The sequence below is a fragment of the Narcine bancroftii genome, chromosome 6 (assembly GCF_036971445.1).
Source record: "Narcine bancroftii isolate sNarBan1 chromosome 6, sNarBan1.hap1, whole genome shotgun sequence".
Taxonomy (NCBI): Eukaryota; Metazoa; Chordata; class Chondrichthyes; order Torpediniformes; family Narcinidae; genus Narcine; species Narcine bancroftii.
In genome coordinates this window covers 81,335,811-81,363,561 of record NC_091474.1, presented here as the reverse complement: position 1 = coordinate 81,363,561, position 27,751 = coordinate 81,335,811, and the positions used below count along the sequence as shown (strand labels likewise).

The window sequence follows — 27,751 nt, the reverse complement described above, 5'->3', positions numbered from 1 at the left end:
CCTTCCAATAAATGCAATCAGCTGAATCATCTCAATTTCCCTTTAAATTTTTGATTTGCAAACTATTAAATCAATAAGGAAGTTTCAAATTAAGCCTGAGTGATTCCATTAATAATTACTCAAAACAAATATTTGGCATCGGTTACAACCATAAAGATTCCTTCCTTCAAACTCATTCCCTCTTTGCCTTTCTTAGAAAATTTAATTTCCATCTCCTGAGTTCTGCTTTTCAACACAAAGAATCCGAGAACACAGCAAAACAGACTGAACTCTGGACTTTTTTGGATGAAATTTTGAACAGAGGCATTCTTTGTCCCGTCAAATTGGGAAACAAGGTCTATGGCATGGGAGAAGATTCCCCAAAGCACTGAACAAAGTTATTCTGCAATAAAGTATGTCCAATAGTCCTGTCCAGCTGCAGCAAGTAAGACGGCATTACATTTCTATCCCTAAGGACCCCCGGCACTCTTCACTCAACTATCATTGGGAAGGAGGTACACCTAACTGAAGACGAGCACCCAGCGGTATCAGGGCAGCTTCTTCTCCTCTGCCATCAGATTTCTGAATGATCAACGAACCACAGGCACTGCCTTACATTTTTCTGCCTGGGCGCTCTCCAGCCAGATGGTATTAACATAAACTTTTCTGGTTTCCAGCTCTCCTCTTCCCACTCTATTCACCCAGCCATTCCTTCTCCCCTTGCTTGCTGCTGTCCCATCCCCTCCTTTCTCCACCTATTACCTCCTGCCTTTGCAACCACACCTCCCCCTTACTCTTCTATTCAGAGATCTGCCCACATTTTTCCATACCTTGATACTTTTCGGGCTCAAGCCCGAGACATCGGTGATGTATTTGCAGTAGAGAGGACACTGTTTGACCTGCTGAGTTTCTCCAGCATTGTGTTTTTGCACTCTCTGTCTTTGAATTTTTCTTCCATTATTTTTATTTATTTGTAACAGGTTTATATGAATGTTTGCACCATGATGCTCCTGCAAAACAACAATAAATTCTAATTCACAGAGCAATATGATAAGAGGAAAGGTGAGAATTAATTTTGGCTCTGTGGAAGGAGTCAGTGGGACAAGATTTATGAAATGGAAGGAGGGAGATGAATCCTCCAATAGTTACTTTGCAATGAAGCTGGGCAACTTGCAGGAAGTTAGACGTTTGTACTTCTGGAAATGATTATCAACTCAATCAACAAGATAAAAACAGACGAGGACACTCTTGCTGATTGCTATTTTAAGCCATTTGTTGGCAGCAGTTTTCCTTCTGAACAGGAGAGGGGTTCAAGTTCTAACCCCGCACACGGACACGAATGAAGACCCGCCTGGGCACCTCGGGAGGTCACTTCTGACACCAGCCGCAGAGTAAGGAGAGACCATCTTGCCTCTGCTTCCGTCTTGTCGGCATTGCGCTGAGCCGGAGCGTTGCCGAGGTGATGGCGCTGCCTCGCTGGGTCGGGGAGCAGGAGGGTGGTGGGGGACGCTAGGATCGGTGAGGGGACGGCTCCCCCGGGTCGAGCGTGTCGACGACACCGTCCATGTGTCCTGGTTCGGGCGTGTGACTCAGCAGGTAGAGGGTCCAGGTTTCCCCCCAGGACTCCAGGTGTCGTTCCCTCGCCCCCCAGGACTCCAGGTGTCGTTCCCTCGCCCCCCAGGACTCCAGGTGTCGTTCCCTCGCCCCCCAGGTCTCCAGGTGTCGTTCCCTCGCCCCCCAGGACTCCAGGTGTCGTTCCCTCGCCCCCCCCAGGACTCCAGGTGTCGTTCCCTCGCCCCCCCCAGGACTCCAGGTGTCGTTCCCTCGCCCCCCCAGGACTCCAGGTGTCGTTCCCTCGCCCCCCCAGGACTCCAGGTGTCGTTCCCTCGCCCCCCCAGGACTCCAGGTGTCGTTCCCTCGCCCCCCCAGGACTCCAGGTGTCGTTCCCTCGCCCCCCCAGGACTCCAGGTGTCGTTCCCTCGCCCCCCCAGGACTCCAGGTGTCGTTCCCTCGCCCCCCCAGGACTCCAGGTGTCGTTCCCTCGCCCCCCCAGGACTCCAGGTGTCGTTCCCTCGCCCCCCCAGGACTCCAGGTGTCGTTCCCTCGCCCCCCCAGGACTCCAGGTGTCGTTCCCTCGCCCCCCCAGGACTCCAGGTGTCGTTCCCTCGCCCCCCCAGGACTCCAGGTGTCGTTCCCTCGCCCCCCCAGGACTCCAGGTGTCGTTCCCTCGCCCCCCCAGGACTCCAGGTGTCGTTCCCTCGCCCCCCCAGGACTCCAGGTGTCGTTCCCTCGCCCCCCCAGGACTCCAGGTGTCGTTCCCTCGCCCCCCCAGGACTCCAGGTGTCGTTCCCTCGCCCCCCCAGGACTCCAGGTGTCGTTCCCTCGTCCCCCCAGGACTCCAGGTGTCGTTCCCTCGCCCCCCCAGGACTCCAGGTGTCGTTCCCTCGCCCCCCCCAGGACTCCAGGTGTCGTTCCCTCGCCCCCCCCAGGACTCCAGGTGTCGTTCCCTCGCCCCCCCAGGACTCCAGGTGTCGTTCCCTCGCCCCCCCAGGACTCCAGGTGTCGTTCCCTCGCCCCCCCAGGACTCCAGGTGTCGTTCCCTCGCCCCCCCCAGGACTCCAGGTGTCGTTCCCTCGCCCCCCCAGGACTCCAGGTGTCGTTCCCTCGCCCCCCCAGGACTCCAGGTGTCGTTCCCTCGCCCCCCCAGGACTCCAGGTGTCGTTCCCTCGCCCCCCCAGGACTCCAGGTGTCGTTCCCTCGCCCCCCCAGGACTCCAGGTGTCGTTCCCTCGCCCCCCCAGGACTCCAGGTGTCGTTCCCTCGCCCCCCCAGGACTCCAGGTGTCGTTCCCTCGCCCCCCCAGGACTCCAGGTGTCGTTCCCTCGCCCCCCCAGGACTCCAGGTGTCGTTCCCTCGCCCCCCCCAGGACTCCAGGTGTCGTTCCCTCGCCCCCCCAGGACTCCAGGTGTCGTTCCCTCCCCCCCCCAGGACTCCAGGTGTCGTTCCCTCGCCCCCCCCCCCCAGGACTCCAGGTGTCGTTCCCTCGCCCCCCCCCCCCAGGACTCCAGGTGTCGTTCCCTCGCCCCCCCCCCAGGACTCCAGATGTCGTTCCCTCGCCCCCCCCCAGGACTCCAGGTGTCGTTCCCTCCCCCCCCCCAGGACTCCAGGTGTCGTTCCCTTCCCCCCCCCCAGGACTCCAGGTGTCGTTCCCTTCCCCCCCCCCCCAGGACTCCAGGTGTCGTTCCCTTCCCCCCCCCCCCAGGACTCCAGGTGTCGTTCCCTTCCCCCCCCCAGGACTCCAGGTGTCTTTTCCTCCCCCCTCCAGAACTCCAGGTATCGTTTCCCATTGAAACATTTCAGATGTTGAAAGGTGCGGACAGAGTTGATGCAAACAGGATGTTTCCCATGGTGGGAGATTCTCTGAAAGAGAGCACAACTTCAAGATTGACGGGCATCTGCTTAGAGCAGAGTACGCGTAGGAATTTCTTCAGGCAGGGTGTGGTAAATCAGCGGAATTTGTTGCCACAGTTGGTTGTTTAGGTCCGGTCATTGGGTGTATTTGAGACAGATTGATAGGTTCTTGATCAGGCATGGGATCAAAGGTTATGGGGAGAAGGTGGGCAGTGTGGCTGAGTGGGGAATGGATCATCTCATGATTGAATGACAGGGCAGTCATAAAATATGGAAACAGGCCCATTGGCCCAACTTGCCCTTGCTGATCAAAATGTCCCACCCACACTCGTCCCACATACCTCTGTCCAAAATCCCCTAAACCTATCCTAACCATGCATCTGCCTTATTAAATGTTACAATTCTACCTGCCTCAACCACCTCCTCAAGCAGCTCATTCTATATATTCATGACCCTCCATGTAAAATAGGTACACCTCAAGTTCCTGTTAAATCCTTTACCTCGTCAACTTAAACCTATATCCTCTGGTTACTGATAGCCCTTCTCTGTGCAAGAGACTCTCAGGTCCCAGGCATCTATCGACAAAGGGCAGATGGAGGGGAAAGTACAAAGGAAAGGTTTATAAAACATCACCTTAAGTAGAACTATAAAGTGTTTTGAAAACCCCTTGTCAGGTGACTCTGACAATTAACAAATGTCTGGAAATCTCTTGGTGCCTGCCACATTGACCACCGCCAGTGGGCTGATATCGCCTCCAACCGTGCATCTTGGCGCCTCGCAGTTCGGTGGGCAGCAACCTCCTTTGAAGAAGACCGCAGAGCCCACCTCACTGACAAAAGACAAAGGAGGAAAAACCCAACACCGAACCCCAACCCACCAATTTTCCCTTGCAACCGCCGCAACTGTGCCTGCCTGTCCCGCATCGGACTTGTCAGTCGCCAACGAGCCTGCAGCAGACGTGGACATACCCCTCCATAAATCTTCATCCATGAAGCCAAGCCAAAGAGAAGAAAAAGAGAGGACATTTTCAGAATAATTCAAAGGGATGAATAGCCTATTTGATTATGGTCTGTCTGGGAGTGTGAATATGGAGCTGGTGGGTGCAATGCACGAACGTGCCGGAGAAACTCACCAGCATCCACAGGAAGCAAAGGGGAACCAATGCTTTAGGCTTGGAAAACGGTTCCCCTTTGCTTCCTGTGGATGCTGGTAAGTTTCTCTGGCATGTTCATGCATTGCACTCGACCCCAGCATCTGCAGACCATCATGCTCAACTCCAGAGGCAGGTGGGTGATTGGTGGAGGCAGATAAGGGCAGAGGGGATGGAAGGTTGGTGGAACAATGGAGGAGAGGTGTTTGGGTAGTGGGCAGGTAGGAAGGGGAAAGTATGAATAACAGGAGTAAAACACGAAAGTGCAGACACTGTAAGTTAAAAATATTGTGGTGGAGATTGACATAGGAAAGGTAGATACAGAAACAATGTTTTAAGCTCAAGCCCTTCATCAATTTTCATCAAGGTATGAGCAAAATTTCTCAGGCCCTGATGAAAGGCTCAGGCCCGAAATGTTGGTTCTGTATCTTTATCTTTGCTATAAGAAGTACAATGTTTGATCTGCTGAGTTTCTCCAGCGTTGATGTTTTTACTTGGATAACAGGAGGCTGAGAGAAGTGCGTCTGAAAAGACTGAAGTGGATGAAATGGGGCCCAAGGGAGAGTGAGTTACTTGAAATTGGATAAATCGACGTCCATGCTGTACCTCCAAGTCCTCTGGTTTCTTCCCACATTCCACAGATGCACAGGGTTAATAGGACACATGGGTTTATTTGAGCAAGTTGCAAGGAAAACAATGGTGTATTATTTTTTACAGTTTTCTTATATGATGCAAAGCTGGTATTTATTACCTTTTAAGAAGGTGATGATGAGGCGACTTCTTGCCCCAAGGTCTGATGAGGATACTCTTACAATATTGGTTAGGGGATTGCTGAATTTATATCCCAGAGCGAGAGTATCATTACCGCTGCCTTGTTGTGTTCTTTTGTGGAGCATGTGCAGGGTTGATTGTACTTGGGGTACAACTAGGTTCTCTGTATTGAAAGGTTACATTACTCTTTAGGTGCCCAGAAGAGATTGACCAGGTTTAGTCAAATACCACAAATGATGCATCTGTTCGTAAAGAACTTCAACACACCAACCTTGCAGTTATCCTGCAGAATGATTTCAAATTATGTCACTCGGATTCGGTGAGTTGTATGTTCTTTTGCTTCTCTTCATTCAGATCAAGTGCACAAATTTTTGACCTCTTCAAGTTTGAGAGGACAAAGTCAATGGTTCTCAGCCAGTGGGCCATAGCCACAGTGTGTTTCCATGTGGGTCTTTAAAAATGTTAAATAAAATATTTAAATTAGACAAAGATGCATTTCTTTGACTTGAAACTATTGCTCAGTCATTGCCACTAGTGCCATGCATGTTAGGCCAGAAGCCATGTGGGTCTTAGACTGAAAAAGGTAGAAAACCACTGGTCTAAGTGGTGAATAGTTTGCATCTGCAATGTACTTTGTTTGTCCAGCTCCTCGTATATCAAGTAAAATAGCTGGCACTAAAAATGTCACTGCCAATTTCAAGGGATTTCTACTTGCACCCCACTCCATTTCCCACTCAGGTCAATTTTTAATGTGTTTAAAGAATGTGTGGAGTATGCATGTTCTCTCCAGGTTTCCCCTGGTGTTTTAGTTCTGCAATCTAAAGACTTGCTAGAACTTTAATTGACCACAGTAGATCAACTCTAAGTGAATGATAAAATAATCAAAGAGATCTGTGTGAAAGAATAATACAAGAGAACATTCTAATGCAAGTCAGCATGGACCTGGTTTCTTCTATCATAACGAGTGAAGAAGAATAGTTATTGACTTCCATACAATTTCAACAGGACCCTTAAAGCCCTCAGATGGAAATAAATGTAATCACAGCTTTCCAGTTGTTCAGTGAAACATCTTAGAGCTGATTTGTTCCTCTTCTGATACTTGGTTATATTGAAAAAACATGAAGACGAAATTGCTCACAATTCTGTTGGGATTACAGTATTTATCACTGTTAATTCACAAAGTGGATTCAATTCAAACTGAAAAAATAACTATGTCTGTGACTTTTTTTTACCCTTCCTGAATATATTTGGTATTTTCATTTCCATTGCATCTTTCTCAAACTTGAGACATTCCCCACTGTTGTAATTATCTACCACCTTTGCCATATAAATTTGTTCAATCCCAAAAGACCCTACTCTAACTTTTACCCCTACAATCCCAAAAAAATAGGAAATAATTTATCCAGTTATCCTCAATATCTTGAAAACTTCTTATCAGATCATCCTTTAACCATTCAACCCTTCTTCAAAAATGGTCTGTACAGTCCTCCAGAGAATTACATCTGATGATTTTCATATCCGATAATGTGCAAATGATGAGCATCAACAAGAAAAAAAACTCCAGAGGGTTGTTATCTCGGCATGCACTTCTTGGGCACCAGTCCTCACTCCATTGAGGACATCGACTAGAGGCCTTGTCTTAAAGCAGCCTATATTCTCAAGGACCCCCACCACCCAGGCCGTGCCCTCTTCACTCTGCTAACATCAGGAAAAAGGTACAGGAGCCTGAACACGAGCCCTCAGTGGCACAAGGACAGCTTCTTCCCCGCTGCCATCAGACTTCTGTATGAACAATGAACCACAGACACTGCCTTACTTTGACGTTTTCTGGCACTATTTTTATTTGTTTTGTATGGTGGTTTATAGAAATAATTCCACTGTGATGCTGCCACAAAACAACAAATTTCATGACAATAGATTCTGATTCCTTTCTTCATTATATTGCAGCCACCTGTGTGACCTGAAGGAGGATGATGAAGCCTGCCGGAATGCCCTAAGTTCTGGAACTTTCCTTCTCTTTCATGGTCTCTCACCTCTTTTGCAGAAGATTGAGAACAAGTACATTACACCGTCTGTGTCAGCCTCAGGTACAAATGCTAGAGAAAAATAGGTGCTTCCAACTGTTCTGATGTTCATTTAGTAATGTTGACAAGACTGTGGAGAGACTGAAATAGATTAAGAGAATGGGCAAAGAAGTGGCAAATGAAATAAAATGTCAGAAACTGTATGGTCATGCTCTTTGGTAGAAGGAATAAAATTTGGAGGACTTGGGAGTCCTCATGAAAGATACCCCTAAAGGTTAACCTCAAGGTTGTCAGATCAGTGGTGAAGGAGGTGAATACAATGTTGGCATTTATATCTGGAGGAATAGAATACAAGAGCAAGGGTGTGATGTTGAGGCTTTATTAAGGCACTGGTGAGGCCTCACTTGGAGTACGGGGTGCTTGTAGTTTTGGGTTCCTTATTGAAGACAAAATGTGCTCTCATTGGAGGGTTCGGAGAAGATTCTCAAGAATGATTCCTGGAAGAAATTAGCATATGAGGTACATTTGACGGTTCTTGGACTGTACTCCTTGAAATTCAGATGAATGAGGGAGGACTTGATAGAAGCATTTCGAATGTTGAAAGGCTTGGACAGAGAAGACTTGGGAAAGTTGTTTCCCATGGTGGGGGGAGGGGGTCCTAGAACAAGAGAGCACCCATTTAAAACAGATATGGAAGAATTTCTTTAACCAGGGCGTGGTAAACCTCAGGAATTTGCTGCCACAGGTGACTGGAAGCCAAGTCATTGAGATTGATAGGTATCTGAATAATCAAGATACCAAAGGTTATGGCAAGAAGGGATGAGTGGGAAAATTGATCAGTTCATGATGGATTTGCTAACTTCTGTATGCTATCTTATGGTTTAAAACAGTAGTATTGATGAATGGAGGAGTTGTCCAAAAGACAAACAAAATTCCTCTTTTTAGTCTCGATTGACCATACTGACTGGATACTGACAACTTCTTGCATTTTGCAACACAGGAACAAAGGATTAAGAAAAGCTTGATCCTCTTTTCATTGGTGGTGTGACTGTCCTGTGACTTATCCACACTACTGGTCTGGTATCCTAAAAAATTGTCTTATTGAGCACAGAAAAATAACCTGATGTTTTACGTTAGATAAACTTCTGTTTCAGAGCTGAGTGGAATTCTTAAGATGTTGGGCCAAGCAGAAAAGAGGATGGAGGAATCAGTGCTAATTGGCTGCTCAGAGAGTCTTGTGCCACAGTTTGCACTTGATTTAGGTAAGATTATTATAAAAGAACTGCTCACACGTGAATATGAATATTGTAATGCATGTAGCGCATTGTGAGGGAGTGATTGTACAGACTGGAGATGTAGGTTGCTGGCTCGAGTATCACAATGGATTATTTAAGCTTCACGTGCTTGCTTATTAGGCTGCCAGTCGGACTGCGCATTCGTCCTGTGGCTTGCGTCAACGCTGACGCAAGCGCGCACACCAACTTCTGTTCTGGACCAGAAGAGATGGATACCTGCCGCCATCTTTGCCGTGACTGCTCCACTGACCATGCGTAACTAAGTTACTAAGGCCGGTTCATCATGGCATAGTTGTGTGTCGCCACATGCACACATTTCCTGGACTATCACACACAAGCAAGGAGTTTAGTATTTTCTAAAGATTTACGCTGTGAAGCATATTTTATGATAATGTTTGAAATGCATATTGCCTGAGATAGGATGTACCAATTTGTTTGTTTAAAATTAAGTAAGGCTTGAATCTTTATTTACGTTCTTGCATAGCCACATCAGAAGTATTTAACAGCTAGTAAAATATTAATGTAGAAACTCAGGCAGCCTACAGTCGTTTACTGAAAAACAAAAGTTAATCTGTTTTTGTGACGATGATTCAGGAAAATATATCAACATGAAATTTGGACCTATTCTGGATGCCTGCAATCTTGTCCCTTTTCCATTTATGTATACATGTTTCTTTACAAGTGATAGAAGTGTATCCAATAATAAGATTTCAGGGAGCAATGGCAACAGATTGGAGAAAGATCTGGTGAATGGAACTAATTAGATAATTCTAAAAGTTGACAGAGACTTTGTTCTGTGTCATTCTTTGATTCTGTGCTTGGATGTGATCTTATTTATTAGCTATTATTACCTATCCTAGTACTTCAATATATTCCAGGTATTATCATACCTTCATTGAAGAGAGAGTACTTTTGTGGTGTGTAGAAAATGCAGAGAGGCTTTATAAGACTCTAAGACCATAAGACATATGAGCAAAAGTAGGCTATTCAGCCCATCGAGTCTGCCCACCATTTAATCATGAGTTGATCCATTTTTCCACTCAGCTCCACTGCCTAACTTTCTCTGCATAACCTTTAATGGCCTGGCTAATCAAGAACCAATCAATCTCTGCCTTAAATACACCTAATGACGGCCTCCACAATCACCTGTGGCAACAAATTCCATAGATGCACCTAAATAAATTCCTCCACATCTCTGTTCTCAGCAGACGCCCTTCAATCCTGATAGACTCTGTTCTAGACTCTCTGAATTACGAACAAGTCATGAAATTTGGTCTTTTGTGGCAGCATCAAAGTGTAAACATACATAATAATCTTATGATATTACCGTAAAAGATAAAAATATAATAATAATAATCGTGCGTGAAAAGTCATTGATTATTCAGGAATCCGATGGCTGAGGGAAAGAAGCTTGTTCAAGCAACTTTTATATATCTACTCTGTTCATGCCTTTCAACATTCAAAATCTTTCCGAGATCCCCTCCTCATTCTCCTAAAGTCCAACGAGTACAGGCCAAGGGGGCTGTCAAACACTCCGCATATGATAATCCTTTCATTTCCCGGAATCATCCTAGTGAACCTCCTCTGAACCCTCTCCAACATCAGCACATTCTTTCTTAAATGAGGAGCTCAAAACTGCTCACAATACTCCAAGTGGGGTCTCGTCAGTGCCTCAACATCACATCCCTGCTCTTATATGGTATGTTTTCGATTATTCGAAGTGCTTGGAACCAGATGTTTTTCGGTTTACCGGATTTTTTGGATCATAAACCACAAGAAAAAACAATGGAAGGTTTTTCAAGAATGAAATAATGTTTAATTCTTCCAAAAAAGAGAAATCTGCTTACAAAATAAGATAAATGCATAAATTTAAGAAAATATCATTTTTTTTCAATTTAAAAAAATTTTGGATAACTGAGAATTTTGGTTAAATGGTTTTCAGATAATCCGAAACATACTGTATTCTATTCTTCATGAAACAGAAGCCAACCAGAATACAATCTCTGTATTCCACCTCTCTGCTTTTTGCCAATCAGCCAATGCTCTACTCAAGCAAGTATGCTTCCTTTTTGTACCTCTTACCTTGTTAAGTAGCTTTATGTGTGGGTTATGAACAGGATGAGGACATAATAGATAGAATATAAAGTGGAACAATGTGCTCATCCATTTTGGTTAAAAAAAACCCAAAGTTTTTTTAAAAGATACGGGATTGATAGCTGTCCATGTTCAAGGGAATGGGGCGGGGGGGGGGGGTAGGGTAGGGTGGGCAAACAAGTTCCTGAAGGCTAACAAGAAACACATGAAAGAGTGCAGATGCTGGACAAACGAAGAGAGCCAAGCAGTACCAGTGGGAGAAAAAGAATGAACACAAAGAGTGCAGATGTTGGAACATTAAGCAAAAATTTGGATAAAGATCCCGGACCTGAAATGTTGACCATTCTCTTTTTTTCCCACTGAAACTGTTCGACTCAGATTTCCTCCAGCACATTGCTTTTTTACTGAAAGTTAAACGCACAAGGATGACAAGTAATTAGGTACACAAACAGTATTCTACGTTAATTGAACCAGGATTAAGGGCAATGGAAATATCCTACTGTAGTGAGTGCCAGCGAAGCAAACAAATAAGACCAGCAGTCGGTGGGCTCATTTACACTCAAAGTTTAATTTTCTTTCGCGTGCTGCGTTTTAAGGCCACTGGAAGATCCTGCCCCTTACGCCGGAAACTGCATCCGTGACGCCACCCATGCGCATGCAGGCCCCGGAGACGAACGCGCAGCGTGACGCACAGAGCCGGTTTGCCTGACCATCAGTTATGTGTACCGCCACACTATTGCAATGCTCTGATTTCCATTTCCATCATTCTGTGCTTCTTAACTGAAGGAAAAATGGAAAAGGCCAGAGCAGAGTTGCTTCTGAAAGGAAAGTTTGTTGAATTTCAGAAAGCCTTCTTCCTTTTGGATGGAAAGAATGCACCTCTTCTATCCCAGGTAACAGCATAGCTTTGTCAAGCATTAAAAATAAAGAAACTTTTTCTTTCATTGTTTCTATTGCAAATATCAGATTTAGATACTTCTGATGTACAGCTGAAACAAGGTGGTGTAGTGGTCATGAGAGAAAGGTAAGTGCACTTACTCAGATTTTAGATTTATTGCCAGAGTAAAACATGACATCACATACAACCCTGAGATTCTTTTTCCTGTGGGAGACTCAGAATATTAGTGAAAAAAAAACTAAACAACGTACACATGTAAACAAATAAAAATGTAAACAAACTGACTGTGCTCATAGCATACACTAATGTTGGGTGAGGAGTGTTCTTGCATAGGTTAGATATTTTAAGTTACAGCATTCTTTTGCTTGTGATAGTTTTGATTTTTCTCAGAATCAGGATCAGAATTTATTGTCATGAACAAGTCATGAAATTCAATGATTTTGCGGCAGCGTCACAGAGCAAACATTCATATTATATCTTACAACATTACTGTTAAAAAAAATAATAATAATGCACAAAAAGTAAGGCAGTCTCTTTGGTTCATTGAGTATTCAGGAATCTGATGGCAGCGGGAAAGAAGCTGTCCTTGTGGCATTGAGTGCTCGTCTTTAGGATCCTGTATCTTTTTCGCGATGGTAGCAGAGTGAAGAGGATTGAGGCTGCTTTTTTTAAAACACTGCCTTCTGTAGATGTCCTTGATGGAGTGAACTCTGGTGCCTGTGATGTCACAGGTCAAATTAACAACACTCTGGAGTTTATTTTTGTCTTGAGAGTTGGCACCTCCAGTCAGAATGTTCTCCACGGTACACCTGTAGAAGTTTACGAGAGTCTTTGGTGAAATACCGAATCTCCTCAGACACCTCACTAAGTATAGCCACTAGCAAGCCTTCTTATTGATTGGATCAAGATGGAGGTTCCAGGACAGATCCTTGGAAATAGTGACACCCAGAAATTTGACCCTCTCCATTACTAAGCCCTCAGTGACAACTGGGTCGTCTTCTCCTGACTTCCTCCTGAAGTCCATAATCATTTTCTTGGTTTTTCTGACATTGAGCACAAGGTTGTTACACCATTTAATTAGCTAATCTATCTCCCTCCTGTACGCTTCCTCATTTCCGTCTGTGATTCTGCCGAAAACTGTGGTGTTATCAGCAAACTTGTAGATGGCATTGCAGTTGTGCCTGGCCACACAGCCATGGGTGTATAACGAATAGAGCAGTGGGCGAAGCACGCATCCTTGGGGTGCGTGAGGAGGAGACATTGTCTTCCGATGAGAAAGTCAAGGATACAGTTGCAGAGGCCTTGAGTTTGTAGCTTCTTGACCAGCACTGAGGGAATAATGGCATTGAAGGCTGAGCTGTAGTTAATGAAGAGCAGCCATATGTATGAGTTGCTGTTTTCAAGGTGATCCAGAGCTGAGTGGAGAGCCAGTGATATTGCATCTGTTGTGGAGTGATTATGACAATAGGTGAATTGCAGTGGGTCCAGATCTTTGTTTAAATACGTGTTAATTCTGGTCATGACCAGGATCTCAAAGCATTTCATTACAGTAGACTTTAGTGCTACTGGGTGGTAGTTGTTGAGGCAGCTTACCCTTGGGTACTGGGATGACTGATGCCCCTTTGAAGCAGGTGGTAACCTCTGACTGCCGCAAAAAGAGGTTGAAAATATCTGTGAACATTCTGGGCTAGTTGGTTGGCACAGATTTTCAGTACCCTGCCAGGATCTGACACTTTGCGAGGGCTAGCCCTCTTGAATGATGTTCTGGCCCTCAGAGAGAGATATCACAGGATCCTCAGCCTTTACAGAGATTCACAGAGCTGCTGTTTGGATTTTATTTACCCTGTCTAAAATACATTGAACATCATGACAATGGAATTTTTTAAATTCTTGTAATTCCTCATTTCTTTTGGTTTGCAGCATAATCTCTTCAATTAAGATAGTGATAAAGAATCTTTTCAGTTTAAATTTAAGATTAATCTTTTCAAGTTTATATTTTGTGTTCTGAACTTTCACTGAGCTTTTATTTCAGGTCAAATTACCTCTGGGAACATGTGACCCAATAATGTGATGTATTTTAGGCACAGGCCCTTCTCCATTGGCATAGCACACATCTCTATTGCAGTAGAACTGGCCAGCTGACACAGAAAAACATATCTGGCAGCAAACGTTTCTGTCGCACCGATGAAATAATCTATTACCCACAGGTAATCATTGTGGATGAGCACACAGCTAACTTTTTCCTTTTGTATGATCTCCCGACCTAAGGAGAGATTTTCTTCTGATTGTGGATTAAGAGATTGATTCCTGGGATGGTGAGCCTGTCAAGTGAGGATCGGTTAAGTGCAGTGGACCTGTACTCTCTTAAATTTAAATTGTGTCATTGAAATGGGCCTGATCGATTCGTGTTTCACCTGACTGGGCTGTATAGAACTAGGCATCACCATCTCAAAACAAATGGCCAACCATTCAGGTTAGAGATGAAACAAAAATGTTGTTAACCGGAGGTTGATGAATCTGTGAAATTTATCACTTCAAAATGGCCATAAAGGTTCAGTCAAGAGAGATCTAAGAATGTTTAGATATGAAGGGAATAAAAGTTTATGGGATAGTGCAGAAAGTTGTGTTGAGGTAAGACATCATGCATGTTCTTAAATGAAGACATGAAGGGTGAAATGGTCTATTCTTAACTGCATATGTTATTGCTTCATACATCTTCAGTGACCTTTTGATTCATCAAAGTGATCTATTAACAAGAGATTAAACATGACAAATTTGACAAAGGTCAGTGCTGCCGGGGAGAATGAGAGTGGGAGTGCATTAAGTTAGTAAGAGACCAGCATGGGTCAGCTGCAGTTTGAAATACAGTAAGGCTACATTAAGTAGTATTCAAACATTTATGCAGAATTACTATATCCTAGAGAATACCATAAATATAGTGAAACAGGAAAGTCTGCAGATACTGTGATTGTAGTAAAACACACACAGAAATGCCGGAGGAACACAGCTGGTCTCACAGCATCCAACGGGACGGTCTCTCTCTCTCTCATTCTCTTCCCGTCTCCTTTCACAGAGCTAAAATCAATTCTCACCTCTCGTCTTGTATCCAATTAACACCTTTTGGTCTGGACTCCTCCCCCTGCCGCCTTCCTGTTTTTCGCTTCTACCTTGAAGAAGGGCTCGGGTCTGAAATGACATTAATATATTTTTACCTCCTATGGATGCTGTGAGACCTGCTGAGTTCCTCCAGCATTTCTGTACATTTTTAATACAGTTAATGGGCCTGTAAGCTTTTGTAGACCACTTGCAAATGTGAAGATGGGGAAAGACAGCACTATAAAACAACTATTAAATGAACAAACGCATCAGAGTATTTTAGTCACCAACATGTTTGATGGCTCAAAGTTTGCAATAAATTCCTCCAAATCTTAAAACCATATCTCAAACCCAATCTAATAATACTCTCAACTCTACCATTGAGATAGTCTATCACTACCAGCTTTATTTTGTCATTACTGGCCCTGCATCACATTGAACCATTTTGTACTGTTCAATGGACGAGTTGAGCCAAAGGGCCTGTTCCATATCATATGGAATGTTATGGCCACCTTCTCCAGCAATGAGCAGAGGTGCAGATTCTGTTTAAACTACACATCACAATTGTGTTTTCGAATGCTAAGTTCTTCTTGTAATCCTTCATTTACAGATGTCTCCTGTGGTAATCATGCTGGTATCTGATGGAGCACGTTGCCTGCTGGCACGACAGGAAGGATTTCCCCCTCGAATGTTCAGTGCACTGGCTGGATTCTGTAACATTGGTAATGACCTCATCTTACACTGACAGGTTTTACGGAGCGCAGGATTGTAGGCAGAATTTAGCTTCAGCCATGACACGTATGCTTATGTATTTTTTTTAAACTCCCTATATTATTTTGAAGTATTTCTGACAGATTAATTATAATCCCAGCAGTTGTCAATTTGAGATGACTGAATCCCTGTGTGCCAGTGTCTTGACTGACAGTATGTTTGAAATACATGATTCAAGATTCAATTTATTGTCATATAATAAAGACAGTGGAATATCACATGAAATTTGTTTTCGTCTGCCATAAGAACAGACAGATTCGCCATCGGCACAAGTTGCCTGAAGCACCTCGAGTAGTCAGAGGAAGAGAAGCAAAAGAGTTCCCTCAGTCACTGAGTGTCCGTGGATTCACCTCCAGCACTCCTGCAGCCACACGGGGTCTAGTCTAAACCATCAGTACTGTCACCCAATACACCCAATTGACCCGCAACCCTGGTAAATTTTTTGAGCGGTGGGAGGAAATCCACCCAGACCCAGGGAAACTACGCCGAATTAAAACCCAATCACTGGAGCTGTAACTGTGTTGTGCTAACCGCTATGCTAACCATACCACCCTTCGTATGATAACGTTCTGTATTCTAAGCACTCATTGGTTAAATTTGAGTAAAGAACTTGACCCTGAATTCCATTTTCAGCATATCCGACACAACTTTATATCCGTTACAATTAATTGTGCTCTTCCCCACATTCATCCAGCCTACTAAAATATTATAAAATATTGAAGAGCTTCATGAGACTTTTTTCCTGTTTGGTCCATCCTGACATGTGTGAGTTTTCAGTTCTGGCAACATCCTTTTGAACGTTTTGCACATTTTTTCAGTGCCTCTATTTTCTGTTATGCCCATGGTTGTGCATTGTCCAATCCATCAAATATTCATTTGCAGATTTAACATCATCCCTGAGCTTATCAACTAATTGAACTTTTGGTCTTGTGCCCGTGCTGTCCATCGATCCTTCAGTTTCTTTCCCAAACTTTGACTGTTTTCCAGCAGGAAATTCATGCAGACAATGCAGACATGGCGAAATTGCCAATAACCATCAGTTCTGCAGATTTACTAATGCATCCTTCTGCCTCGTCACCTCCCTGTCAGAACCAACCCCTATAAAAGATGGTTTATCTTCAAATTTTGATAGAATTTTCTGATACCCATCTCAATTAAGGAGCAAAACACGAAAGTCTGCAGATGCTGTGATTGTAGTAAAAGCACACAGAAATGCTGGAGGAACTCAGCACGTCCATAGGAGGGAAATACGTATTACCAACGTTTTGGGACTGAGCCCTTGTTCAAGGAATAAGTAAAGAACAGGAAGGTGTAAGAATAAAGACAGGACTGGCTGGGGGTGGAGTCCAGACCAACAAAAGTTGTTCATTGGATATGATAAGAGAGGACATGAGAATTAATTTTGACTCTGTGACAGAATAGGGAAAAGGGGAGAGAGGGAGAGACAGCTGGGTGAAAAGGTGACAGGGGAAAAAGAATGGGGAGTGTTAACAGAAGCTGGAGAGGTCCATATCAATGCTATTCGGTTGAAGGGTGCCCAGACAGAAGATGAGGTGTTAATTTGCAGGTGGCCTCAGTCTGGCACTGCACCGGACCACAGACAGGCATGACAGCAAGGGAATGGGACAGGGAATTGAACTCAAGGATAGTTTATCGGAAAGAAAAGGAAATGCAGATAGAGACAAGGAAAGAAATAGGATAAGAGTGAATGATTTGAAACATTATCGGTCATGAAAATTAATCTGCCATCTGCATACATTGACTGGGCACATGCAAACCTGAGTGTAAATCTTGTCCGCGTGGTGTCATTGAGAGGGATCAAAGTCCATTTTCATCATGTGCTGAAATATCCCAATCAGCTGATAGACAATCCCACAATCACGTCAACATTGGCTGGTCGCTCATTCTTTCATATTGACTTGCAGGAAACTTATTTCTCCAGCAGAAAGCCATTTCTTGTTTTTTCTCTGCCTCCCCAGGCGAGACTGTGGAAGACTCTGTGCACCGGGAAGTGGCAGAAGAAGTTGGTTTAGATGTCTCCTCACTTGTGTATTCTGCATCCCAACACTGGCCCTTTCCCAGTAGCTCTCTAATGATTGGATGCCATGCAATGGTGCAGCCAAAGCAGAACAAGGTAAGAGTGCAGCAAAGGTAAGTTCTGGAGAGCAGGAAAATAAAGACTATGCTTCTGAAAATTAGTGCAGTGAAAAATAAAAGTCTGCAGATGCTGTGATTGTAGTCAAAACATAGAAATGTAGGAGGAACTCAGCAGGTCTTGCAGCGTCCATAGGAGGTAAAGATATATCACATGAGGAGTGTTTGAGAGCTCTTGGTCTGTACCCGTTGGAATTTAGGAGAATGAGAGGGAAACATTTTGAATGTTGATAGGCATGGATGGTGGACAAAGGAGATGTAGAAAGGTTGTTTCCCATGGTGGGAGAGTCTAGGACTTCAGGATTGAAGGGCATCTGCTTAGAATAGAGATGCGGAGGCATTTCTTCTGCGAGAGGGTGATGAATCTATGGAATTTGTTGCCACAGGCAGTGGTGGAAGCCAGAACATTGGTTGTATTTAAGGGAAAGATTGATAGGATCCTGATTAGCCAGGGCATCACAGGAAATGGGGAGAAGGCGGGCAGTGGGGCTGAGTGGGAAAATAGATCACCTCGTGATTGGGGTAGACTTGATGGGCTGAATAGCCTATTTCTGCTCCTATGTCTTATGGTTTAAACATATGTTTCTCCCTCCTTCTCTGGCAGTTGAGACTCGCTTTTTCTAATTCAATAACTGAAGATTAATACCGACAAACCACACAAATACATAGAAAACAACTATTTTTAAATCAGTACATACTGTGGAGTCCCAAGTCCTGTACCTTCTTATTAGCTGGATACAAGTTGGAGAACATCTGCATGTGAAAAAAGGTATTTGTTGCTACCATCCTGTAACTTCTAAATTATTGACAAACATCTTGTTCTGGCTTCAGATTAACCTCAACCACTCTGAGCTTGAGGATGCCCGCTGGTTTGATGCTGGAGAGATAGCCGAAGCTTTAAAGCGCAAGATGCCTAGCAAGGAAGAAATGGGAGAGATTGAGTTCTGGGTCCCACCACCCTGGGCTTTAGCACATCGACTGATCAAAGAATGGATCCAAGAGCAGCAGCAATCTTGAAATCCTGCAATTAATCAATTGTTGGGGTTGAATGGTGCATGAATACTGCTTTGAATCTACATGAGGCAGTTACAAGAGAACATTGCTGCATCATGATGTTTCCCACATTACAGATCTTTGTAAAAGGAATTATAGTCAAGATTTTTGTCTCCTCTGTAGCATATAGAAAGAAGAAAAAATATTGTGTATCCCTAAATACTGTGGCATTCAACCAGTGGATTTTGCTTTCTAAGTTTTCAATATTTTTTAAACTTCCCTGTATAAAGAACTCTTGGGTTTTGGAGATTTCTGGTTATATTGCTCGATAACTTGCTCCAGCTATCCAAAAAAAAACTGCTGGATCATGTGAAAAAGTATTGCTTCATCATGCCACCAGAAATTGGCCCTGTTTTTATTTGAATATTTTATTTTAAAATTTTTTCCATACATATAGTTAATTAACAATCATATATAACAATAGGAAGTTAAATTTAAAGGAATTTCAATCATTACATAATGGTTGTACCTCCTTCCCTTCCCTCTCCCTGCCTCTCTCCCTAAACTCCCAACCCCTGACATATATATATCTATATAAGGATATATAGTAATATAAAGTGAAGAAAAATAAAAATTAGCTTCATGGAATGCTTGGAGGGTTGCTTCAACACCAGGACTCCAACAAGGTTTATATGATTATATGATCAATTTAGGGAAGAGGCCACGACATATTGATACCTAAAATTTGCATACACGGGCTCCAAATTTGCAAAATATACCATATTTATTTCACTGTTGAAACAGATTTTTAGTTAATACAACTAAAATTGCTGTTGGTACGTGATACATATCCTTCTTGTCTGCCCTATAGCAGACAGAAGGCAATTTTACATGTTCTGTACTATTACATGACAATAAAGGAATCTTGAATATATGCTCCGCATATTCATGTGTCTATCTAGAAGCCTCAAACACTACTATTGCATGTGCTTCCAACACGAGGGTGGCACAGTTGACATAGTGGTTAGCGCCACACCTTTACAGTGCTAGTGATCTGGATCGGACTTTGGTTCGAATCCAGCACTGCCTATAAGGAGTTTGTTACATTCTCCCTGTGTCAGTCTGGGCTTTCTCCGGGGACTCCGGTTTCTTCCCACCATTCAAAATGTGCCGGGGGTGGGAGGGGAGGTTAATGGGGTGTAAATTTGGTGGTTATGGACTCGTGGGCCGAAATGTTGTGTTACCTTGCTGTATGTCTAAATTAAAAAAACTTAAAACATTTAAATTCTGCCTGGGCAATCAAGAGCCCAGTGGTTTGAATCCCTCTTTTCTGATCCATTTCTGTTCATTTCCCTTCCTCCCACAGCCCCATCCTGCCCCTAACTTATTCTCAACCCCCCCCTACTCATTCTGCTTCATCCACATTTCACGTACAGGATTCAGTCGTCCTTCCCTTCCAACAGTTCCATCTGGTCCAATTGTCCTTCACGTTCTCCAATACATTCCATTCTATCCCCAATATCACTTCTCAGATTCCAACACCACCAGCATCTGCTTCCAATAAACATCAGCCATCACTTGTATCTCTATAAACTGCTCTTCGTCCAGCTGAATTTCACCCTATTCTATCTGGTCTTTCCCTTTGTCTGGCACCTGCCTCACCCTCCCCATCTATCTGTAATCTTCAACCCTTTCCCGGTTCACCAATTCCCTCTTGCCCTCTCAAATTAAACTGGCAGTCTCCCCACCAATGCTGCTTGACATAAGGCGTGGGGGCAGAATTAGGTCACTCGGCCCATGGAGACCGTTTTACCAGTTGAATGGCGGAGCAGAGATGGGTTCCTCGCTGGTTCCTGCAGCAGATTTTGTTTTTGATGAACGGCTCAAGCCCGAAAAGTTGGTTTTATCTTTGCTATCTGACCCGCTGAGTTTCTCCAGCATTGTTTATAACTTCAATCACGGTGTCTGCGGATTTTCATGTTCGACTCCTGCAACGAATTGTTTCTTGCTCCCAATTTTGTACATTCAGCAGCATTGAGTCAAAATAGCTTTTTAAATGTACACCAAAGAATGTTCAGTAAATCATTGACTTGTGGAAATCAAAGTCTGTGTGGAGAGTGCATTCTGGTTCAGGTCATCCTTAATCCTTTTTGGTTAATTTTTAATTTAACAAATGTGCTGGAGAAACTCAGTGGGGAGTTGCAGTCTTGTTTGAGCCCTAACTTTTTTTTAATATACTTGATTCCAGCAGGACTTCCAGCCCCAACTCTCCATTTCTTGTGATGGCAATTGCTGGATCACAGCACAGCCGCAGATGGCTCTTGTGCAGTTGCTGGCTATTAGCCTGGGTGTTTTACACCATCTGTTCTGCACTCTCCGACTTCTTCAACAGTGTTTTCATCAGCCAGTATCGCTTCAGGTTTCCCGGATTTATCGTCCTCTGCCAGGTGAGCAAAACCCGAAAGCCACAGATTTGTGGTCTCTTGCTATATTACCGTGACAGATGGCTCACCATTGACAATAGCTCCCTTAGTGAGACCAGTGTTAGTTTAAATAGATACAGACATGGGCTGACACGTGGTTTAATAATAACTCAACATTGGAATTCAGATTGCTGTTCTAAGCCCGATATTAATTACGCATGATATCTGCTCTAATGAAACAAGCTTGTTGCTTGAAAGCCTCTGGCTCAGAGCGTGACCTTGAGTTTCAGCCTCTCGGTTTGACCACACAATCCAACAATTTGCACGAATTTTATGAACCTTTTCATGACATTTTATTACATTATAAGTAGCATTTGAATTGATCTTCACTCTTAAGATTCTGTCTTCCAGACAAGAAATTAAACTAACAGTATTGTGTTGTCTTAGTTAGTGTAAAAAGGAATATTGTGAAGTAGACCAGGGAAGTTCGTCCCAGAGTCTTATAAAATATTGACAATTCACTCATTAATAGTGCAGATGTATCTGTACATAATCACCTAGCTCTCTGTATAAATTAGCTGCTTTTTTCTTCATTACAAGAGCTTCTGCACTCAAAAATGTGAATTCCAATGACTGTAAAGTCAAAAACAGAATTTGATATAAATATGTCACAAAATTTGTTTCGAAGAAGCATTACAGATGCAAACATTGCTATAAATTACATTTAAAAAGTACCCTGGACATCCCTAAGAACATTAAAGGGGCAATGTACAGTTTCTTAGCATGAATTTCTACATGCTGATAGTACCATGATGGGTTTTCTAAAGTTTTACAATGAGAGCACCTGGTTGGTGGTGATTAGTTAGATAACCTATTTGCAAGGTTTTGTAGAAAAATTGGAGCACGAGTAAGCTTGCTAGATCTTTTCATTCCAATCATGGTGGATCTGCATGAATCTCCGAGTTGTCACATTATGTTGCCTTTGATCATTTTAATCAACTGATCTTGCTGTAATGCTGTACTTTTGTGCTGTGTCTCGCTTGTCCGATGTGAGAAGATGTTGACTGGTCTGCTCACAAAACCACCTCTCGCACTGCACCTTTGATAAACGTGACAACAAACTCAAGCAGGATTCTTGCACTTATTTTCCCTCCCCCTCTGTATTGCAGTTTGCTTTTCTTTCTTTGTTTACAAGTGTACATTCTGTAGCTATTTTTGTACTGCCAATAAGTGGAAATTCTGCCTCACCCGCAGGAAAAAGAATCTCAAGGTTATATGTGATGCCACCTATGTACTCTTGACAATAAATCAGAAATAAATTTGAACTTGAAACTTGATCTGCTCCAGGCTTCATCACCACTTCCAGACCGCATTACTCGGAATTCCTTGATCTTTTAAATGCAAATCTGCTTCCTCTTTAAATATTCCAGATAATTGGTCCTTCTTAACCCTCTCGAGTAGAAAATTCAAGAGATTCACCATTCCCTGGGGTTCCTGCCCTCCTAATTGTGCGGGAACTTGCTCGGCACAAAATGACAGTGCTAATGTATTCAACCTTAATGTACACAGTGTGCAATGTCATCTGAGAGATTCCAGAAAATAAGACAAGGTGCTCCATAAATGTCTTGTTTTACGATAGTGTTTACCTTTTGATAGACACTACTGACCTTCAGTACGCTGCAGTTATTAAAGCAAGCCAGGCTGCTGAAGATTCAGCCCTACTTACTGGAGAATGGTGAGATTTTCTTGCTGCCTTCAATTTGTTTCAGTTTTCACTCCATCCTGATCCTGTGGGCTGGGACCAGCTCCAACTCTACTGTCTTCACATTCATCAGGAGATTCACCCCACTGGCCAACTTAGCCCTGACGCGAACATTCAATTTGAAAAGGAGAGCCTCTTCCAGCAGCGTTCTCCTGGTGCTGCTGGTCATTTTGTGCTCTGTTCTTGCAGGTAAGATGTGATCATAAATATATAATACAGAACAGTGCAGTGCAAGAACAATGGTCCCTCTAATTTTTCGTAGTCAGGGTGTGCAAAAATCTTATGTTACACAATTCTCTCCCCCCCCCCCACCCCCGACCAAAGCCTGAGCGCACTGAATGCTCGTGCAAATGAAAACTTGAAATTGTTTCAAGAGCATTTTGGTACAGCCTATCTCTCATAACTGATAGAACTGTATTGGTATGTTTGAATATAATACAGAAACTGTTAGCCAAGAGATTATTTTCAATAAATATAATTATTAATTACTACATTATTTTAGGTGACTAACCTTTTGTGTCCACATTATTTCTCCTTTCTGCTGGTTGCAAACCATGTGCACGCACACACGTGCACAGCTTAGAGGGAACAGTGCACAGGAATGAGCCCTTCAGGCCACGTCTGTCCCAAACATAGTACAGTACCAACCCTTCAGCTCATGATCACACTCTCTCCACAGTTCACACCCCTCCATTTTTCTTACATCCCTTTAAACATCCCTATTGTATCAGCCTCAACCACCACCACAGGCAGTGCCTTCCACATATCCACCACTCTCTGTTGGGGTTCCTGGGAGAAAGATTCTGGCTCTACTTTATCTATGCCTCTCATAATTTTATAAACCTCACCCTTTGACACTCAGAATCAGAATTTATTATCATGACATTCATTGTTTGCAACAGTGTCATTAGTGCAAACATTCATCTTGCATTACTATAAAAAGTAGTGCAATGAAAAGACCGTGTCTTCAGTTCATTGATCATTCAGGAATCTGATGGCAGCAGGGAAGAAGCTGTCCTTGTGCCGCTGAGTGCTCGTCTTTAGGCTCCTGGACCTTTTCCCCCAATTGAAACAGAGTGAAGAGGGCCTAGCCTGGGTAGTCGGGGTCTTTGAGGAGAGATGCTGCCTTTTTAAGACACTGCCTCATGTAGGTGCTCTCGATGGAGTGAAGTCTGGTGCCTGTGATATTGCAGAGTTAACAAACTTCTGTTTATTCTTGTCCTGAGAGTTGGCACCTCCACACCAAGCAGTGATGCAACTGGCCAGAATGCTCTCCAGGCTGCCAGCTGCTTACATTTTGTACGTAGCTTGATGAAGAGCTCAAGCCAGAAACATTGGTTATGTATTTTTATCTTTGCTACATAATGGACACTGCTTGGTCAAAGCTGAGGTACCTGGACAGCATGTAAAACTCTGCCATTTACAAGGCTATTGACCAAAAGGTGGCAGGTAGATAGTTTTCTTTTAGCTGGCAAAGACACAATGACTGGCCTGTGTGATGAAAATGTCTAGGATTCCTGAATAAGCAAATGAAGCTGAGTAAAACAGACCACAGTTCTCAGGATAATTGTAGACTGGGCACTTTAGTTTGATCAGCACTACATCTACATTCTATTCTTCTTTGCCACCCCTGCATGGAACATGACACCCATTTCACTTCCTTGGACAAACAATCACATTTTCTCTCATTAAATCCTATCTACTATAATTGCTTCAATAAAGTACAACATCCCTTGCAAGTTTGGGAATCACAAGCCAGTAGCTCATTTGATAATCATTTGGATGTAGAATGTTATTTTGAGGAAAATCTATTTGGAATGCTGCTGTCAGAGGGCAGCAGGAATCATCAAGGATTCTCACCAGCCAGGACAGGCTCTGTTCTTGTTGCTGCCATCAGGGACCACAAGATTCATATCACCAGGTTCAGGAACAGTTGTTCCCCTGCCACCATCAGACTCATTTAAAGAACCTTATTTTGCACATTATTTATTACTGATTTTGTTTCTGTTTTTGCATTGGTTTACATTTTTTCTTTTGTTTACATATTTTTCTTGAGTACAGTGTGCACTTCTAATAAGTAGAAATTTTGCCTGGCCGATAGGAAAATGAATCTCAGGGTTTGTATGTGATGTAGAAATTTGAACTTGAATATGAGAAGGCTGGGCAATGGGGTTGAGTGGGATAATGGATTAACCCATTATTGAATGACAGGGCAAACACAATGGGCTGAATAGCCTATTTCTGCTCTTATGTTTTGTCAACTTATGAAAGCATAGAAGCAAAAAACTTGACCAATATTCCGATCAGTCTCTAACTACATACTGTTTGAATTGCCTCCTTAGGTATTCACAGCTTTAATGATGAAGCAGTTGTCTACATCTATGGGTTGTTGAACCTTGTGCTTGAGAGCATTTATCTCACTATGCTCCAAAAGATTTGTGAAGATCAGAAGCGATCAGTGGGAGATGCCTATTACACATGCACCATTAACAGTTTCCCATTACTGCTTGTGTACTGCCTTCTCCATCCAGAAACTTATCAGATCTACCCTTCAGGAAGTTGGACCAGTCTCATCTTCTTGGGCTTCTTTTCCTTGGTGCTGCTGCTGGGATGTGTGCTGAGGTTTCTCACTTGCCTGTGCACCTTGCTGAGTTCAGCACTGATGATGAGCATGATGGAGGGTGCAAAGATCAATGTGCTGACTATAAGGAACATCATGGCATATGAGTGGATAGTTTCTCCAACACATCTCACCACTCTTCTCATCAGTGTCAGTGGAGTAGGCATCTTTATATATAAAAATTGTGAAGAAACAAATATATCAAAAAGAGATAATGGGAATCCAACCCTGAAAAGTATTTAGCATTATTTCAGGGCTTAGATTTTTTTTCTCTCTAAGACACAAACAATAATTTGTTGCTGCTTCATTATGTTGTGGAGAGACCATCCAAGTACAAATGGTGTTAATAAATTCAATTACAGGTTATTTTTTTCATCTGGCTCTCTCCATCCCCAGCTGTCCTAGAGATTATGCAAGTTGCTATCTAAACACATCTAATGCAATGCATGAAACATGGTAACTGATATACCTGGAGGAAGCTCCTGACAATGTAATCTGGTAGCTAATACAGAATGTTGATTGAGGATAATCCCCATTCATTCTTCTGAGAGTGCTCAGGGATCTTTTACACCAACCTGATAGTTCTAGAGCAGGGGTGTCAAACTCAAATTCACGGAGGGCCAAAATTAAAAACTTGGACTAAGTCGAGGGCCGAATTAAATATTTATTGAAAATTTTCAACAACATCTGCATGTTTTCTCTTCTTTCAACATATGTAATGTTAAACTTTTTCTTATTAAAATAAATGTTTAATAATAGTTTTGGATAAACTCTTTCCAGAAGCATTAACAAATGAGAAATATTCAATAAATAATATTTCTCTATAGAGGATTTGTCATATGTTGCTAGTGTGCTGTCGAATAGTAAAATCTGAGGGCTATTGAGAATATGGGAGAATAACATGATTCCTGAAACAATCAAATGGGTGACTGATTGTGGGCATGAACTCTAGCAGGGTTATTTGCCATGCCCTTTTCCCATTGGTACAGATATCCTTTGATTGACACACTTTTCAAGTTTTATGCCTAATGAGCTTGTATCCAGGTGCAGGACCATTTTTAACCAGGAATATATTTATCACTGTGACATAAAACTATTGGAAGATCATTTTATCCTCAGATTAAAGTTCATAATACTTACTCAGGCCTGTGTGCGGGAGGGCGGGGGTTTGCGGTCGATCGGGTTGGACAACAACAGTGCGGGGGCATCGGCTCTCGCTGGAGGGCGGCATCTCGGCGGATCAGCGGCCCCGTCACCGTGAGTCACGGGTCGGCCTGCGGCAGGGAGTGGGAGTGGGCAACGGTCCTGGCGAGGTCAGGCCCCCCCTGAGTTTCTGCCGGACCCCCCTTGACCTGCTGAGTTTCTCTCGGACCCCCCTTGACCTGCTGAGTTTCTGCCGGACCCCCCTTGACCTGCTGAGTTTCTCCCAGACCCCCCTTGACTTGCTGAGTTTCTTCCGGACCTCCCTTGACCTGCTGAGTTTCTGCCGGACCCCCCTTGACCTGCTGAGTTTCTCCCGGATCCCCCTTGACCTGCTGAGTTTCTCCCAGACCCCCCTTGACCTGCTGAGTTTCTCCCGGACCCCCCTTGACCTGCTGTTTCTCCCGGACCCCCTCCCTTGACCTTCTGTTTCTCCCGGACCCCTCCCCCTCGACCTGCTGAGTTTCTCCCAGACCCCCCCTTGACCTGCTGAGTTTCTCCCAGATCCCCCTTTGACCTGCTGAGTTTCTCCCGGACCCCCTTTGACCTGCTGAGTTTCTCCCTTCTGGTGTTTTTACGAGAACCACAGACTTTCGCTCATACATTGATGAGGGGGATCAAGGGCCAAACATTGTCAGGTACCTCTCTGCTGGATAAAGGATACGGTTTAACCCGATGAGTTTCTCCAGTGTTGGGTTTTCACGAGGTAGAGTCAAAGGGCCGAAGGGCCTGTTTCTGATCTGTAATGTTCTTCGGACCCTGCTCTTCTTTCCGTGCCGGTGTCCCAGGACCTTTCCAGGGCAGTCTCCGCGCTCAGGACCGCGCTGGGATCCCGGTCAGCGGTGGAGGAGCAGGTGAGCGCGGCTAATCCCGATCCAGCCCACGCCACTCCCGAGATTGGCAGGTGGTTCCACCCTACCTGCCCGACCAGCCTCGCTCTCCACGTGTACTCCGGGCACCCGCCGCTGGTCCGGTGGGAAGGCGCAGGGCAGCCGGCGCCCCCATCGCCCGGCGGGGAGCCCCAATCTTCCCTCCGGCGTCCCGACTCCATCTGCAGCTCCAAGAAACGCTGTGTCACTGGGGTTCCGGGCGCTGGGAAGCGGCCTTGGCT

General features: G+C 44.0%; 2 protein-coding genes across 7 annotated transcripts; both read left to right on the top strand.

Moving 5' to 3' along the window:
• The first annotated feature begins 1,156 nt into the window (after positions 1–1,156).
• Positions 1,157–19,569, top strand: nudt13 (nudix (nucleoside diphosphate linked moiety X)-type motif 13). 6 transcript variants are annotated; one of them, XM_069885514.1, is made up of 9 exons: positions 1,157–1,370; positions 5,503–5,629; positions 7,258–7,397; positions 8,489–8,596; positions 11,510–11,616; positions 13,703–13,828; positions 15,328–15,439; positions 17,468–17,622; positions 18,247–18,394. In XM_069885514.1, the coding sequence occupies exons 2-9, from the start codon at positions 5,544–5,546 to the stop codon at positions 18,283–18,285; spliced, it is 873 nt and encodes a 290-aa protein (XP_069741615.1). In that variant the 5' UTR covers positions 1,157–1,370; positions 5,503–5,543; the 3' UTR covers positions 18,286–18,394. The 6 variants fall into 6 exon arrangements, with proteins under 6 accessions (XP_069741615.1, XP_069741614.1, XP_069741611.1 ...); XM_069885510.1 differs by lacking the exon at positions 18,247–18,394 and adding an exon at positions 18,474–19,569 and having other exon boundaries at positions 1,158–1,370; XM_069885511.1 differs by lacking the exon at positions 18,247–18,394 and adding an exon at positions 18,474–19,569 and having other exon boundaries at positions 1,354–1,438.
• On the top strand, positions 18,326–26,250 carry LOC138736276 (solute carrier family 35 member D3). The gene is made up of 4 exons (XM_069885516.1): positions 18,326–18,411; positions 20,884–21,082; positions 22,715–23,009; positions 25,163–26,250. The coding sequence occupies exons 2-4, from the start codon at positions 20,918–20,920 to the stop codon at positions 25,681–25,683; spliced, it is 981 nt and encodes a 326-aa protein (XP_069741617.1). The 5' UTR covers positions 18,326–18,411; positions 20,884–20,917; the 3' UTR covers positions 25,684–26,250.
• Positions 26,251–27,751: the final 1,501 nt, after the last annotated feature.